At 31.6% G+C, this 16,843-nt stretch overlaps 1 protein-coding gene and 1 pseudogene across 2 annotated transcripts; one reads left to right on the top strand and one right to left on the bottom strand.

Annotated features, from left to right (window-relative positions):
* The first annotated feature begins 405 nt into the window (after positions 1 to 405).
* Positions 406 to 6,955, top strand: LOC146880902 (uncharacterized; annotated as a pseudogene).
* A 1,913-nt stretch (positions 6,956 to 8,868) lies between these two features.
* NOL (NYC1-like protein) lies at positions 8,869 to 15,891 on the bottom strand. 2 transcript variants are annotated; one of them, XM_028052958.2, is made up of 13 exons: positions 15,590 to 15,890; positions 14,825 to 14,893; positions 14,047 to 14,108; positions 13,859 to 13,945; positions 12,966 to 13,033; positions 12,843 to 12,891; positions 12,672 to 12,757; positions 12,080 to 12,137; positions 11,025 to 11,075; positions 10,010 to 10,060; positions 9,897 to 9,938; positions 9,320 to 9,430; positions 8,869 to 9,173 (listed from the first exon to the last, which is right to left on the bottom strand). In XM_028052958.2, exons 1-13 carry the CDS (start codon positions 15,852 to 15,854, stop codon positions 9,126 to 9,128), a joined length of 1,047 nt encoding a protein of 348 aa, XP_027908759.1. In that variant the 5' UTR covers positions 15,855 to 15,890; the 3' UTR covers positions 8,869 to 9,125. The 2 variants fall into 2 exon arrangements, with proteins under 2 accessions (XP_027908759.1, XP_085525586.1); XM_085669460.1 differs by lacking the exon at positions 9,320 to 9,430 and having other exon boundaries at positions 15,590 to 15,891.
* Between the last annotated feature and the right edge of the window lie 952 nt (positions 15,892 to 16,843).

Below are 16,843 nucleotides of genomic sequence, written 5' to 3' on the forward strand. Positions count from 1 at the left end.
AAATCGGAGTTACCTTTTATTTATCCCCAACAGTCCAAGTGAACCCTATCCATAACCTTTTCCCTCCACATGTTTGAAAGCAAGTATATGAGGGAAAAACTGTAAATAATTAATACTTTTTCCCCTTGTAGTATAGGAAATAAAAGATGTACTAAACGGTGTAAATATAAGATGCATACAATATTGTAAATATACATATATAAATGTGAATATTTTAAATATAATTATATATCAGTGTATAATTTTGCCTCTAAATTTTTATAAGTATATTGTAGAAAATAATAATAATTAGAAAAAGAAAAAAAATAATTTTATCGTCACATTAGATGGTATCATACCGACGTTTCATGTGAGATCTGTGAAATGTGCTCACTATATTTTTTTTACTAACTCATACAATTCTAGATGGCAAACATTAAGAGGAACAATGAATTAACTGAAGCAATGCAAGCTATCCGAGACATGGTTGTTGCTCTAATGAGGAATCAAAGACCTGAAGGAAACCCTAAATCACAAGGCTTAGCTGAATTTAGGAGAAACAAACCCCCACAATTTTTTGGAGGATATGGTCCAGAAAAAGTTGAATTATGGATTAAGGAGATAGAAAAAATATTTCGAGTTATGAACTGTGCTGACAACCAAAAGGTGAATTATGCTGTGTTTATGTTAATAGGAGAAGCTGAATATTGGTGGGATGGTACCAGGAGATTACTTGAAGGAGGAAGAATAATTATTACCTGGGATGTATTTAGAACAAAGTTTTTAGAAAAAATATTTCCCTAATGATGTGAGGAGAACAAAAGAAATAGAGTTTATTCAGTTGAAGCAAGGAAGTATGACAGTAGGGGAATATGCTTCCAAGTTTGAAGAATTAGGAAAATACTCTACTTTCTTTTATCACCCAGAGGAAAGGATGAAATGTATAAAATTTGAAAATGGACTTAGGGATGAATTGAGAAAAGCAATAGGAATACTAGAAATTGCTGATTTTCCTACACTTATTCACAAGTGTAGATTTTTGGAAGATTTTGAGAACAACCAAAATATCAAACCAAAATATTTTGGACCCCAGACAAATAAAAATAAACATATTGAGGGAAAACCTTACAATCGCCCACAATGGAGGACCCAATCCAACCAATCTTCATCAGGAAATTCTAGTAGACCTGTATATGATCATATCAGATGCTTTAAATGCGGACAAGGTCATCTTGCTAAAGATTGTCATCTTAAAGGATCAGTCTGTTTCAAGTGTGGGAAACCTGGTCACATATTCTCTGAGTGTGGACAACAGAAGCCACATTTCAATCCAGCCGTAACCAAGACAAGACCTACCACAACAGGAAGAGTGTACACCATGACTGGAGCTGAAGCTGCTAAACACCATGATCTAATTCAAGATATGTGTTTTATTAAGGGAAAAACTTTAAATGTACTATATGACTCAGGTGCAACTCACTCATTCATTTCCAATCATTGTGTTCAACATCTTAATATGTCGACCTCTTTTCTAAAAACTAGTTTGGTTGTTTCAACTCCCACAAATGACTCAGTAATTACCAATAAAGTTTGTTTAGACTGTCCACTGTTCATTGAGAATAGAAAATTCCTTGTAAATTTAATATGTCTACCTTTATCTCAATTAGATGTAATCTTAGGTATGGACTGGTTATCTTCCAATCAAGTCCTTTTGAATTGTGTTAAGAAGACAATGATATTTCCAAACTCTAAGAATCTTCTAAAATCACCTACCAATTCAAAAAGTGAGCCTTTAAGGAATGAAATTCAAGGGTACTTGTTATTATCTTCTATGGAAATAAAAGAGGAAGTTGAGTTGAAAAATATAGCAGTTGTTCAAAATTTTCCTGAAGTCTTTCCCAATGTTATTCCTGGTTTACCACCTAACAGAGAAATTGAATTTTCCATAGATCTTATGCCTGGAGTTGGACCAATCTCTATGGCACCATATAGGATGTCACCCTCTGAGTTGGCAGAATTGAAGAAACAATTAGAAGAGTTACTTGAAAAATAGTTCATTCGTCCTAGTGTGTCACCTTGGGGAGCCCTTGTTTTGTTAGTTAAAAAGAAAGATGGAAGTTTTAGGTTGTCCGTAGATTACCGTCAATTAAATAAATTCACCATAAAGAATAAATACCCTCTTCCTAGAATAGATGACTTGATGGACCAATTGAGATGAGCCTCTGTATTTTCTAAGATAAATTTAAGGTCAGAATATCATCAAATTAGAGTAAAAGCGGAAGACATACAAAAAACTGCTTTCAGAACTAGGTATGGTCATTATGAATATCAAGTGATGCCTTTTGGTGTGACCAATGCTCCTGCAATATTTATGGATTATATGAATAGGATTTTCCATCCTTTTTTAGATCAATTTGAGGTTGTTTTATAGATGCCATTCTTATTTATTCTAAGACTCTTGAGGAACATGAGGAACACCTTCAAATTGTCTTGCAAATTTTGAGAGAAAAGAAATTGTATGCTAAATTGTCTAAGTGTGAATTCTAGTTAGAGGAAGTAAAATTCTTAGGACATGTGATTTCCAATAAGGGAGTGTCAGTGGATCCGACCAAAGTACAAGCAGTTTTATAATGGGAACCACCACAAACAGTGATTGAGATTCACAGTTTTCTCGGTTTGGCAGGATATTATAGGAGATTCATTGAGGGATTTTCTAAAATAGCTTTGCCTTTAACCCAACTCACCAAAAAGGGCCAAGCTTTTGTGTGGATAGAAAAATGTGAAAATAGTTTTCAAGAACTCAAGAAAAGATTAACCACTTCTCTTGTTTTAGCATTACCTGATCCTACTGGACACTTTGTTATATTTTGTGATGCTTCCAAAATGAGATTAGGTTGTGTTCTTATGCAAGATAGAAGGGTAGTGACATATAATTCTAGGCAACTAAGAACACATGAGAAAAATTACCCAACCCATGATCTAGAACTAGCTGCCATTGTTTTTACACTTAAGATATGGAGACATTATGTTTATGGTGGTAAGTTTGAAGTTTTTAGTGATCATAAGAGTCTTAAATACTTGTTTGACCAAAAGGAATTAAATATGAGACAAAGGAGATGGATGGAATTTCTAAAAGACTATGATTTTGAATTACATTACCATCCAGGAAAGGCAAATATAGTGGCAGATGCTTTAAGCAGAAAATCTTTACATGTCTTTTCACTAATGATTCATGAAATGAGTTTGTTAGAAAAATTTAGAGACATGAATTTGTCTGTCACCCTAAGCCATGATAAAATGCAATTAAACTCCATTCATATCACTAACAATTTACAAAAGCAAATCCATGAGGCACAAGAAAGTGATGAGTTAATTAATAAGAAAAAGAAATTGATAGGTCAAAGGGGTGGGGAGAATTTTGGCATAGATAAAACTGGAATTTTGAGATTTAAGGACAAAATGTGTGTACCCAATAATGAGGAAATTAAGGAAATGATTCTAGAAGAAGCACATAAAAACAAATTAAGCATACATTCGGGCACAACAAAAATGTATCAAGATCTCAAGAAAATGTTTTGGTGGCCCAAAATGAAAAAGGAAATGGCATAATATGTAGCAAAATGTCTAGTTTGTCAAAAAGCTAAAATAGAACACCAAAAGCTAGCAGGAATGCTACAATCCTTAGATATACCTGAATGGAAATGGGATAGTATAACAATGGATTTTGTAGTTGGCCTCCCACGAACCATTCAAAAATTTGATTCCATATGGGTTATCGTGGATAGGTTAACAAAATATGCTCATTTCTTACCCATTAAAATTAGGTATTCATTGGAAAATTTGACTGAATTATACATAAAAGAAATTGTCAGGTTACATGGAGTTCCAATAAGTATTATATCTGATAGGGACCCTAGATTTACTTCAAAATTTTGGGGAAGTTTACATCAAGCCTTAGGTACCAAGCTTCACCTTAGCTCAGCTTATCATCCCCAAACTGATGGACAATCTAAAAGAACCATTCAATCTTTGGAAGATTTGCTGAGAGCTTGTGTGTTAGAAAATTCTGATAGTTGGGATCGATGCCTGCCCTTGATTGAGTTCACTTATAACAATAGCTTCTATTCTAGCATAAGTATGGCACCCTATGAGGCATTATATGGAAGGAAATGTAGAACACCTTTGTGTTAGTTTGAGATCGGTGAGAATTCAGTATTAGGTCTTGACATGATTCAACATACAACCGAGAAAATCAAAATGATTAGGGAAAAATTGAGAACAACTCAGAGTAGACAAAAAAGTTATGCTAACAAGAAAAAGACGACCTCCTGAATTTAAAAAAGGTGATCATGTATTCTTGAAAGTTACACCAACCACTAGAATTGGTAGAGTGATGAAATCAAAGAAACTCACTTCCCGGTTTATTGGCCCTTACCAAATTCTTAGAAAAATAGGTCTTGATGCTTATCAAATTTGCTTACCTCCGTTTCTTTCCGACCTTCATAATGTCTTTCATGTGTCTCAATTAAGAAAATATATTTTTGATCCAACTCATGTAATAAGACCTGATACAGTACAATTAAAGAATAACCTTACATTTGACGCAATGTCGACAAGAAGGTCAAAGAATTGAGATGCAGACAGATCCCTCTAGTGAAGGTCATGTGGAATGAAGCTAATGGAGATATTACATGGGAATTAGAAGAAAAAATAAGAGGAATTTATCCTCATTTATTTTAGTCAATAAAAAACAAAATTCGAGGACGAAATTTCTATAAGTAGAGGAAAATTGTAACATCCAATATAAATATATATATATATATATATATATATATATATATATATATATATAAAATAAAAGAGATATAATTTTTTTTAGTAAGATTATTTTATGAAATTATAATTATCTTTTTCATATAATTCAAGAATTATTGAGGACAAATTTAAAATATATCCTAATAAGATTAATTAGATTTTTTTTTAAATCGCTTATATATGAAATATATATTTTCAAATTAAACTATAAGATTTAATAAATTGGAATTAATATTAAATTATTACCGTATAAGGTAATTCTATTAAAGCACAAAAAAAGAATAAAAGGGTGACAAGTAGATAACGCGTAAAAGCTATTAAAAAAATAAAATATGAAAGGATAAAGTAACAACAAATGTCATTCTATCATGTTACTTTAAATCTGCGAACCAATAATTCAATTGAAACGTAATTAGCAAAATCATAGGAAATGGGGTTAAATTTGAACTAATGTAATCATTACAAATAAGAGTATAAATATGATGAATAGGAAGAGAGGAGAGATATGGAGAACGAAAGAAGAAGAAAAAAGGAACAGAAGAAGAAGTTGTGCGTGTGAGAAGGAAGAAAGAGGAAAAAAAAATATCATCGAAGTCTTAGTACAACATTGGTATAATTTTCACGATAAATAAGGTAAGGCAAGGAGACATCTATCATTTTATCTTTTTACTTTGATTATTTTTTTTATCTGTTTATAATTACTTTTATTTTTATATTTACCTTGAGTGAGGTGTCCCTAACTTCATTCTAATTTATATTTAGTTCTCGTTCCTATTTATTTATTTATATTCATCTTCAGTTGTGCACTGGTCCTATTTATTCAATTTATATTTACTTTCATTTATTTATTTATATTTATCTCCAATTACGTATTGGTCCTTTTTATTTATTTATATTTATTTTAATTATTCATTAATCCTATCTATTTATTTATTTATTTATTATAATTTAATATTGAAATAAAATTTATGATAAATAAAGATTTGATTATTGTAGTTGGAGGTATGACCCATCAAGTTTTCATTTGATTTCATACTAAGGAGATTATATTGGTGTATAAGACTTGTTTCCTTTTACTTTTGTGGAACCAGCCTCATATGTTGCCACATAAATAATTATAATAGAGAGAAATCAATTTTATAAAGATGAACTACCCTACTATCCTATTTATATATTTTTTTTTAAAATAAAAGCTAAATAATAATATAATGTTTTATACTATATTACTTTCACAACTTTATTCATCCTCTTATCTAGCATAATCCTTTTATTGTTAGTTTCCACTACATCTTCTACATCTTTCTTCTGGTTACAAAACTTTCCATACACAAATTATTCGAACCCTAATATTTCTATCTACTTTTTAACCTAGTAAAACTTCAACAACAAATCTTTACTGTTTTATATAATTATTCAATGACCCATTTATTTAAAGACTAATCAGTGTATTTATGATTCTAATCTTATTAATTAGTACGATATATGTTAATTGTACGATAAGTTTTATTATAATAAACAGTTGAAGTCATGAGCTACCTTCGACCACTTCAACATCTATCAAACAACCTTTTATAATATATATAAAGACCCACTTATTTTTGTCCTAAAAGTTTAAGAGCCTAGCTCAATCTGTTGGACCTAAGGTTGGTACATAGGGTGTTCAAAACCCCTAAATCAGTCATAACCCTCTCATTCTGCCCCGTTTCGCAAGACAATCCCTTCTCCTTATACACTTTTCTATCTTTTCAAAGCTCTGTTAGGGTTTGAGTTAGTTCCTCCGTTGGGTGATCGAACTCTACTTTCGGGTAAGTAGAACTCTAGACCTTTGTTCCTTTTACGTTTCCTATTCTGTTTGGAAACTCTGTTTCCGCTGTGACCTTAGCTGGGAATCTCAGTTTCGTCCTCCTTGGTTGTTTTTCCAGTTCGCAAGCTGCCACGTTCCGTGGTGCTCTCCTTCGAGTGTTGGCACGGTTTTGCTAGCATTTTCCAGGTAAGGTAAGCTAGAACTGCTTTTTCTTTGAAATACATACTTATTTTCGTTTTAGAATGAGTATGTTTGATTGATGTGGCGCTACTTTTTTTTCTACACTGCACACTTTTTGTAAAATGAAGGTTTCTACTTCGTTTGGATCAAGCTGAAATTTTAAAAGTTGATCCTTAACACATAGTTCTTGACTTTGACTGATCGGATCTTGAATCAGAGATTTGTAGTGATAGCAGATTTTATCGCAAGGTCACTGTAATTTGGTTGTTAACAACACTGTACACTTTTCGTAAAATGAAGGTTCCTACTTTGTTAACCGTTAGATCGAGCTGAAATTTTAATAGCTGATCCTTAACACATAGTTCTTGACTTTGACTTGTCGGATCTTGAATTGGAGCTCTTAGTGAGAGCAGTTTTTATCACAAGATCACTGTAGTTTGATTGTTGACAACATTGACCTTTGTTGCTTGTTTGGTGCATAACCTTCTTTATAGTTATTCAATTAAGTTGATTCTTGTTTCATTTTGTTCTTGATTCAATCATATTTAATTTGAATATAAATACAAAATTTTTGGAGCTTTACACAAGCTGCAGTTTTATTTCTAAAATCCCAAAATCGTTTGCATAATGTGTTGTTAAGTTTGATTGAATAAAAATTATAAGAATTAGTTATTTTTCAAGAGAGAAATATGTTGTATGATTTTAATGTGTCTTCAAATGCTTGTGTGAGAATATAGGAGATTCCATGGGAGAGATCCTATTTGATTCCATGAATCTCTAGGTAAGATCTCATAGTGGTGTCTCAATGGTTGTGTGGTGGTGCCTCATTCATCGGACGTAATTCCATGACCCCTGTTAATGGGAGTTTCATGGTGGTGCCTCATTATATAATTTAGTAAGGATTCAAGGTAAGGATTGCATCTTGACGCTCTAAAGAGTCAGTTAGTCTCACGTAGAGCGTACTGACTCAAGTGGTGAGAGTAGCAGGAGGCTTGAAACACAACACTTTAAGGCTAACCTTGTGCGTGGTTGGATAAAACTCATTGGCAATTAGCTCAGTAGAGCAGTAGAGACTACCACAAGTGCAAGCATCCAATGAATCAGACTAATTATACTTATGTGGATAAGTCGTGTCTTGAGTCTTAGTGTATTGTTGGCGAGTCATCACATGATTGGTTGATGTATGTATCTCGAACTATGAGAATGTATGCAATTGTATGATAAAACGTTTTTTTCTAGCTTACCCTTTCTACTTGCTTGTGTGTTCTATGTGTGATTTTTTCCTTTTGCGTTTTGCAATGATCATCAATTCAATGATGTGAGCAGATGTGGAAACCCCTAGTGTTCATCAGAGTGATGGAATTTCCATTGTGTAGCCCGACTTGTGGTTAGATCTCATTCCTTCAAGTACCACCTGTAAACACTATTGTCTAGGTCTTTGGTTAATTGTCAAACTTTTACTTTCTATTTTATTATTGGCATCACGGTGTGCTTTAGTTTTATTTTCGGTATGTTTGGATGACTGTAAGATACTTATACCTTAAACCTTGTGTCATTCTGATATTTAATTTATGTAATGTTTTATTTAAATAGATTTATCTATTAAAATGGAACGTTACAAAATATATATATATATATATAAGGATGTAAGCAATATTTTTCAAACATATTAGAGGGTGTCAATGTATAGTTGTTATGTAAATTTCTGAATAGGAAGGGTATCCTAGAAAAGAAACAAAAAAGACAAATGTATATTACTAAAAAAACGTTATCACAATTAAAAAATTCACAAGAAAAAATGTTTTTGTTGTGTATTTTAAATTAATACAAAACACTAACTAAATAAATTAAATGTCATTTTATATTCTACATTGATAAAATTAACCAAAAAAAATATACTAAATGTCTTAATTTATATAATTAAATAACTGTAAATAAAAAAACATGTACCATATATTTACAAGAATTAAAATGATAATATACACGAATGAGTGCAGAAGTTTGTCAAGTCAACAGAATTTTGTCTCGGCAAATAGCAATTCCCACAATAATTCTATATGGCAATAATAATATTACTAATGAGTTTCACATTAAGAAAGAAATAAAGAAAACGTTCTTATTGAAAATCATTACATTAAGAAATGCTTTCACGATTCATTTAATACTTCTTTCTCATTGCCCAAAGGTAGTTTATCACCTATATCTACCCTTAAAACATGTAAATTCTAGTTTCACTGAGAATAATAATAGAAAAGAATGGCTCAGAATTTCAAAATAAATGGAGGGGGGGTGAATAGACATCTAAAACAGAAATAAAAGTAGCACATTGCACAAACTTTTATGAAGTTCAATCTTCAAGAATGTATCGGTTCCTTCTTGCCCCGAATGCCAATCTCTGTAAAGTTACAGGAAATGAGGCATGAAGTTATAAACAAGATTGAAATGCTAGATTATGCTATGGAATGGAAATGTGCATAGGTGAAACTAACGATAACGCATGCAACGAAGTTGACTACTATAGATTAGGCTTTATCTCTTAACTGAAAATATCTGGGAATAGGCTTTCAAACCGGTGAGGAATCGAATGTATGTTGGTTTCTTTGATCCGTTTGCAGGGATGGATCTAATGTTTGGAACTAAGTATTCTGCAACCTGTCAACACCACATCGTTTGATCAATGAGCTGCATATGTCATGTCATCCAACACATAAAATAGAAATCACATCGTTTGACAGTCCTTAATCTAATAGGTTAATCTTTTGGGTCTACGAAAGTAATCATGAAGGATTTTTTACTTGCAATATATTACTCTTACTTGAGTTTGTTTACACGTTGTTCGTCTGATAGACTTGGCTAGTACGAGATTTTTAATTCTCAAATAAAGTAGAATAGAATATTGGATAGAGTATTCGAGTGTTTAGTTCTCTTATAGTAACGGCTAGCTTATGAGAGTAGGTTTTCCAAGTGTTTGGTGCTTATCATAGTCACAAAAACCAGGAAAATTTTGCAGCATGAATGAGCAAATAGTTCTAATGTATATCAGGTGAGAATAACGATGGTAGATTACAGAGTAAAAAACTAGCTTATGTATCACCATTCCCTGCTGTGAAAATCTTACCACTTCAGCCGGCTCTGCCAAGACATTAATGAAAAACTTTGCCTGCACATAACAAAGAAGTCAGTACAAAACACAATGAAAAATATAATAATATAACTTGGTTGCAAATCTACCTGCTTTGTGTTAACACCAGACATGAGAAGATCCGTCGTAACCATTCCTGGCTGCAACATTGAAAAAGGAAAGAAAAACAACAACTGCTATAAACATGGATGTGAAAACCAAACATTAAAACTTTAGGAGGAGTCCAGCATAATAATAAACAAAGAGAAATTAACACTAATTTTGCTTAGTTTCTAAAGGACTTAATTGACACACAAAATCTTGGGAGATCAAATTGCACATAGTCCAAACTAGAGAATTCATATTGAAACTATAAATAATTCATTATACCATAAGTTTGTCTGATAGGTAATAGAATAGGTAAATTATTATTATTTTTTTTTTACTAAGGCTAACAACATTATTTAACCTAGTGGATGAGCAAGGGAGTTATTGTTGTTGTTGTTGTAAGACTAACATAACTTTGCTACAAGTTCCTCACCACCAAGTTCCATCACAGTGTACAAGGTAATAAATATTTGTATGTTCTTGAGCACATTCAAGCCTCCTCTAGTAAATGAGGCTCTAAAAGTAAAGGGATTCTCAGTTCTAGTAACACAATAAAGGGAACTGGAATGACTCTGCAAATGAAAAAGCATGTAATATTATTATTATTTTTTTTTATGGAAGAGTTGCTAATTTATTATATGAAAAAAAAAAAGTGTTTTTAATCTCTATACTCTGTTAAATGTGGCCAAGGTCCTTGCATATATTAATAAGTTTTTACTCCTTAAACTATAAAAAGCATGTGACTTGGTTCCTTCCTAACATCTTAAAACATGATGAATTCTCAAGGGAAAAGACTAAATCCATATGCTTTTAAGGTTTGGAGATCAAATTAATCAATATAAAAATACTGTAAGTTTTCACTACCTTTGGTCGAAAGTATACAAAAAATAAAACCTTTTTTTCCTTTATTATAAATTAATAACAATGACACGACAACACTTAAATTGGAGAAACATGCAAGCTTTTGTATCCATGCCCATAATATATTTCATAGGATATAAAAAAGAAAAAACCTACCGAAAGATTATGCACTAGGACATTTTTAACATCTTGCATCTTCAATTCTGCCTGTGAAATGTCAAGAAGACGTATTATATACATAGACATGTATCTCCGTAGCCATAATTGTAATTCTTATTCAAAGAAATCTATTAGAACAATGAAGGAAGAAGAGAAAGGAGAAAATTTGTATCTAATATGTCTAACGGAAGAATAGAGAAAAACTTTACCAGCTTAAAACGGAAAAAATAGCTACAAACGTCAAAACACCATGTTGTAAGCAGCTAAAGCATTTTGGCTGAATAATTTAACTTACAATTCTACTAGATAGATCAAGGCATTGTTTGTCAATGCAGGAGCCCAACACATACTTTAATTTTAAATATTGTCTAGTTTCGCTGATTATTTACCAATAGTATGTGATATGCTCATTTATTTTTTAACACCAAGAATTGCATCAAGAGAATGACAATAAAATCTACGACTTATCAAGGAAATGCGTTTCATCTAGATGAATCAAGTTGTATCAAAACATTATACTGTAAAATCAAGTATATAGACAAATCCTTGACTTTTAAACCCTTCTTGAAGGTTTCATCCATAGTTTTTCTTAGTTGCAATCTTGACTAGGGCCTCCACAAGTCTCCTCCACAAGCTTAAACCCCCTAAGCCAAGATTTCTACAAAAAGTGCTCCAAACTTTCTCTGCAATGCATTTCTAATTCCATCTTGCCTAGCATGTCTATTCATTCCCGCAACATTCTTACCCTTGCTAGTAAACCTATCTTGTCAAAAAATTTAGAATGACAATACAAAATATGTTTTGGTAGATTTTTTATTGGTCTGGTTCATCTTTTCTTTTGTAGATAGTAGATAAGAACCATAGTTTTTTTTTTTTTTTAAAACAAAATAAAGCTGGTAATTTAGTAATACACGTCTCTTATTTATTAGAAGAGCTAGGAATCAAAGAAAGGAAGAATCGATAAAAACCACAAATGGACTACAAATAAATAGAATCATAGATACTCAAGGTACATGAACAGAAATAACAATTTTAAAATGCAAAACAATAACCTGTAATGACTTTGTTAAGTGCACCACACTTCTCTTTGTTGCTCCATATGCAGCAAACCTAAGAAATAGAGGTAGAATTCGTGAATTGTCACCATGGCATATAGGACTGGTGATAACTTTGTAAGTTGACAATTTCAACTGGAATCTACAGTGCTTTCTTGGATTTAATTCAAAAACTAAATTCAACTGACACCACCGATTATATGTAACTCCTAGGCTTTGCTGCCTTTGCAAGTATTGCAGAAATATAAGACTTACTAAAGTGAAGAAACTATAATAAACTTAAAAGTACACATAATCTATCACTTTCATCAAAATGTGACCAAGTGAGATGCTATATAATTAACAAATGGTTAACAATAACTGATTTGGTATGTTAAATAGCAACTGATTAATGATTAATGACCATCATAAATATTTTTGTTATGTTGCAAATAAATCATACAAGACTTCTGCCCAGGGGATCGCTATATAAGACAAGCTTTCTAGATTTATAGAACCCAGGAAGCAGTATGCATCACTAAGCAACCATGCCTAATAAGCATTGCACCAAAACCATGGATGAAATACTCCAGTAAATCCAAAAAGGTACCTAGGAGTTGGCCTCCCATCCGAACCTGCTCCATCAATATTGAAAATATGACCTCCTCGAGGTTGGTCCACCATCATCTTGATTGCCTAAATGGAAACTAAATATCTATGCATAATAGTGCACTCACTTTGTTTATATTTCATGTGCCTCTTAGATGAGAATATATTTTACCTCTCGACAACATATCATCAAGCCAAGTGTATTTGTTGTAACCACCTCACTGCAAGCAGAGAATAAAAAATGCTATAATTTAAAAATTTGACATTTAGAGTAGAAGGTGCATCGCACACTCACATAAGATCTTCATCTGAAGCCTCAACAAGTGGCTTATAGCTATACGCATTTGATCCAGCATTGTTGATCTACATAATTCTCAAAATAAAGTTAAAAAAATTAGAATTAGTGTAATTGGAAACATATTGAATGAAAGGCTGGAACTAATAATAAAATTGATAAAAAAAAGTCAGTATTCCTCTAAGGAGGAGAGTGGAAGGGAAATGCATGTTGCTAGCTGTAAAAGACAGCTGACCGTAAATGAGATGTATGGAACAAGATGATTAAAGAATTATACAAAGCTTATTTGTCAAGTGCTATCTAAAGTGTTGACTCCAAAGAGTCTAACAAGAGCAAACTGACACAAGAAGTAATTAAGAAAACACAAGCTTCCAGGTACTAATGGCAAACATTTACTACAGTCAGGTCTCTGGTTCAAGTTCCACAATAAGGAAGTACCAAGTAAATAACGGTGTGGCTAGTAATATAAACTATCCAACTTCTAAATTGGTCATTTGCTAAAATCTAGTGTATATATAAACTGCACGCTTAAGCATACTTTTCATGAAGTTAGCACAGTAGCAGATTATAGGCAAGACACTGCTAATTCTTTAATTTGTAGATATAACTGCACTCAGAATTGTTTATTTGCAGAAAAGAAAACACATGCCACTTCAAAATAAAAAAGGATCCGAGTAGAACATGTTATAATGTCATTGAACTTATCATATGAAATCTGGTACTACAGAAAGTAGTTTAAAAAATCATTTCTAAAGTCACAAGAACAGCAGCTTAAATGGTCAGACCATGACTTCAATAATAAGAACTAATTAAAATGAAATCTTAGAAATATTTTCCCACCAATATATGCAAAATCAACAATCACAACAGGAAAAGAAATCAAACACTAATACCCATATATCAATATATTTCAGTTTTTCTTGAGCAAATGAAACTAAATTCTTCACATCCTCTGCATTTCTCACATCACATTTAGCTCCCTGCATGAAACAAAAGCAAATACGTAAGAACACACATGCAAACCAACTATGTATTTGTCATAGTAGGATTACTATTAACAAAGAAGTTCAGGAGGAGGTACCCACACATACTGCTCCCCAAATTCTACTCTCAAGCTCTGGACAGCAGCCTCTACCCTTTCATCTATTAAATGAAAATAAAGATACAGAGAAAGACAAAAAAATTCAGATAAATAAGACTGTAAAATCCCAGGCATTCAGAAATAATTTGTAACGTGAATTAAAATTTCAAGAGAAGAACAGATAACAAGAACTGGGACTAATAGAAAGTAAACAGGTGTCCATAAATGATTATCTGATACAACAAATATTTTAAAAGCAATGTAAGAGAATAACTGATTTACTCCAATGTTCAATCTCCAAGAGCTAAAAAAAAGTAAAATTATGATTAGAGCTGAAAGTATTACTTGCATATAGTGGAACTTTAACCTAAGACCATACTGTGTCATGGGTTCACAATTTTACTTTCCAAGAGCAATAACAAAACACAAGTTTCCAGGGCCTGAAGGCGAACATATATTAACTGTTATAATTTTGTGATTGAAGAAACTTTTCGACAACAAAATCAAGCCTTAGAGAAAAAAAAAAATAGCATGTAAATATGTTTCTTGTAGCCAAAGTAGATTAAGTTTTGCAGAGAGTTCAAACGATTTTTTTTTTCAACCTCTACTAACATAATTAAAGGGAGCTAAGTGAAAAAAAAAAAAAAAACGTGATCACCATTGAATCAACAAAAGTGATATAAAATTTTGAAAGACATTGAATAAGTATATAAAAAATCACAAAAGTAAACAGAGTGCATGTATGAAACACATTGAAACACCAATAATTTTTGCACACCTGATCTTGAGCAAATCAGGACGTTGTCACCAGCTTTTAAAAACTCTTTCGCCAATGCATACCCTATTCCTGAATCATATCATATCATATAAAAAGTATAAATGGAAAATAAATTAGAAAATATCCAAAAAACAAAAAACAAAAATTATGATGTGGTGGTGCCCTTGTGCATGCATTTACTTGTGACAAACAAAGTCTACTTATCCAAGTTCCAATTAATTTGAATCTCTTGATTTCATCCGATACTCACAATAAAAGTCCAAAAAAATTATATTTTCAGCTAAATTCTTAAATGGAAGAAAGTCTGCTCCAAGTAGAAACAAAAAATTAATTAGTATTTCAGCATGGGATAAATATTTTTCAAATTCATAATAAATAAATACTTAAAATACATAAATTATATTTAAAATTTATAATGTATGCTTTATTTATTATGATATCAGATTATTTTAAGCTGAAAAACAGTATTCAATTAAAAAAATTAATTAGACACGAATAAGATATTTTGGCTAATATTACATATAGTGCCTGAAATACATCTTAACAAAAACGAAAAAGAATTCAGAAGGTTTAATTATAATTGACTCTACTGTTGTCTTAGAATAAATGAAACCAGTAATAGACTTAAATTTACTTCAAAAAAAACCAGTAAGATATTTTAAGACGTAGAAAATGAAAATTGAAGAGTCATTTTTCAAACAGTAACTATGTATTTTTTTTATTTATTATTGTAATTCACAGTGGAAGAGTGTATATTGTGTTAACCTTTGGTTGAGCCAGTAATCAAAACGTTGTAAGGAGGGAGCATGGGCTGAGTGTTCCTAGAAGCCGTTGCGAGACACGTCGGAGAGTTTGAGTTTCGGAAAGCCAAGAGAGAGAGGGTGGCTGTGGTGGAGATGCAGAGATTGTGGCGGGAAGCAACAGTGTAGGGTATGAAGCGGGAAGAAGGTGAAGAGAGGGAAAATTGAGAGTGCGAAGAGAGCTTTGGATATGGAAAGTGGAAGAAGGAGAGAGTGGTAGTTGCTGCCATTGATTTGATGCGAAATTGGAATGAGAAAAAAATATGTGAAAATAGATTTTAAGCACGACAGATAGTTCACGTGGCACACCACGCGTCTTCGTGTGGCATTCACTTGATCACTACGTGGTCTAGTTAAATCAATTTAAAAATTTTAATCTAATTTATAAACTAATGAGTAAATATAATTTAATATTTAATTAAACTAATTTATTGCGTCATAAATTTATTTTTGTAAATAGTTTAAATATTTTATGATAATCGTCTATTTTAGAAAGATTAAAATTTTATAATTTAATAAAATAACCAAAGTATTTTAAAAAAAATAAATTCCATTTAATTAAGAATCCAATTTTTTATTTCTCAAATTTATATTTTATCATTTTTGTATTTTTTCCTTTAACTCATTTTTTATACTTTGATTGAGATGATTTTAACTTGATTAAAATAGATACACTTCCCTAATAACTTCTTTTCGATCAGTACATGAGGACAAAATATATAAAACCGTTTTAGACAAGTACCAACGTGTACGCAATAAATGCTGATACCAGGGCTGATTCTTCCTTTATCCTATAATTACATCTGCATTCTCATATTTTTTAAAATTTGTATTTTAACTTTTATTTTCAAATTTTACGTTTTAAAATATGCAATTTGAAATATAAATTTTATATTTCAAATTATATATTCTAAAATATAAAATATAAAATATATTTTAGGACAATTCGAAATAACATTTTGTATTGTTCATAATGTATTTTTAGGTAGAAGTTGAAGGGTGCCAATGAAGAAAGAAGAAAATGATGAATGAAAGAAAAGGGTGTACCTGTAAAGGAAGAAGGGGAGAGAGGAGTGTGCTGGTAAAAGAGGAAGAGGATGAAGAGAAGAAAATAAAGAGAAATGAATCATTTCACAGCTGGTATAGTTTAAAGGGTCTCAAACTCAAAAAGGGTACAACAATTAGTATAGTTTAAAGGGTCTTGCTAACCAGTATCAGG

Source organism: Vigna unguiculata, chromosome 11 (genome assembly GCF_037176805.1).
Source record: "Vigna unguiculata cultivar grain cowpea cultivar isolate G323 ecotype 2 chromosome 11, ASM3717680v1, whole genome shotgun sequence".
Taxonomy (NCBI): Eukaryota; Viridiplantae; Streptophyta; class Magnoliopsida; order Fabales; family Fabaceae; genus Vigna; species Vigna unguiculata.

Excerpts from the sequence above, each read along its gene's own strand:
- NOL (XM_028052958.2), bottom strand. The coding sequence starts at position 15,854 with ATGGCAGCAACTACCACTCTCTCCTTCTTCCACTTTCCATATCCAAAG. Across the intron at positions 13,034-13,858 it reads TGAAATATATTGATATATGG|ATCAACAATGCTGGATCAAA; the intron begins GTATTAGTGTTT and ends AGAATTATGTAG. Across the intron at positions 11,076-12,079 it reads ACTTAACAAAGTCATTACAG|GCAGAATTGAAGATGCAAGA; the intron begins GTTATTGTTTTG and ends GACATTTCACAG.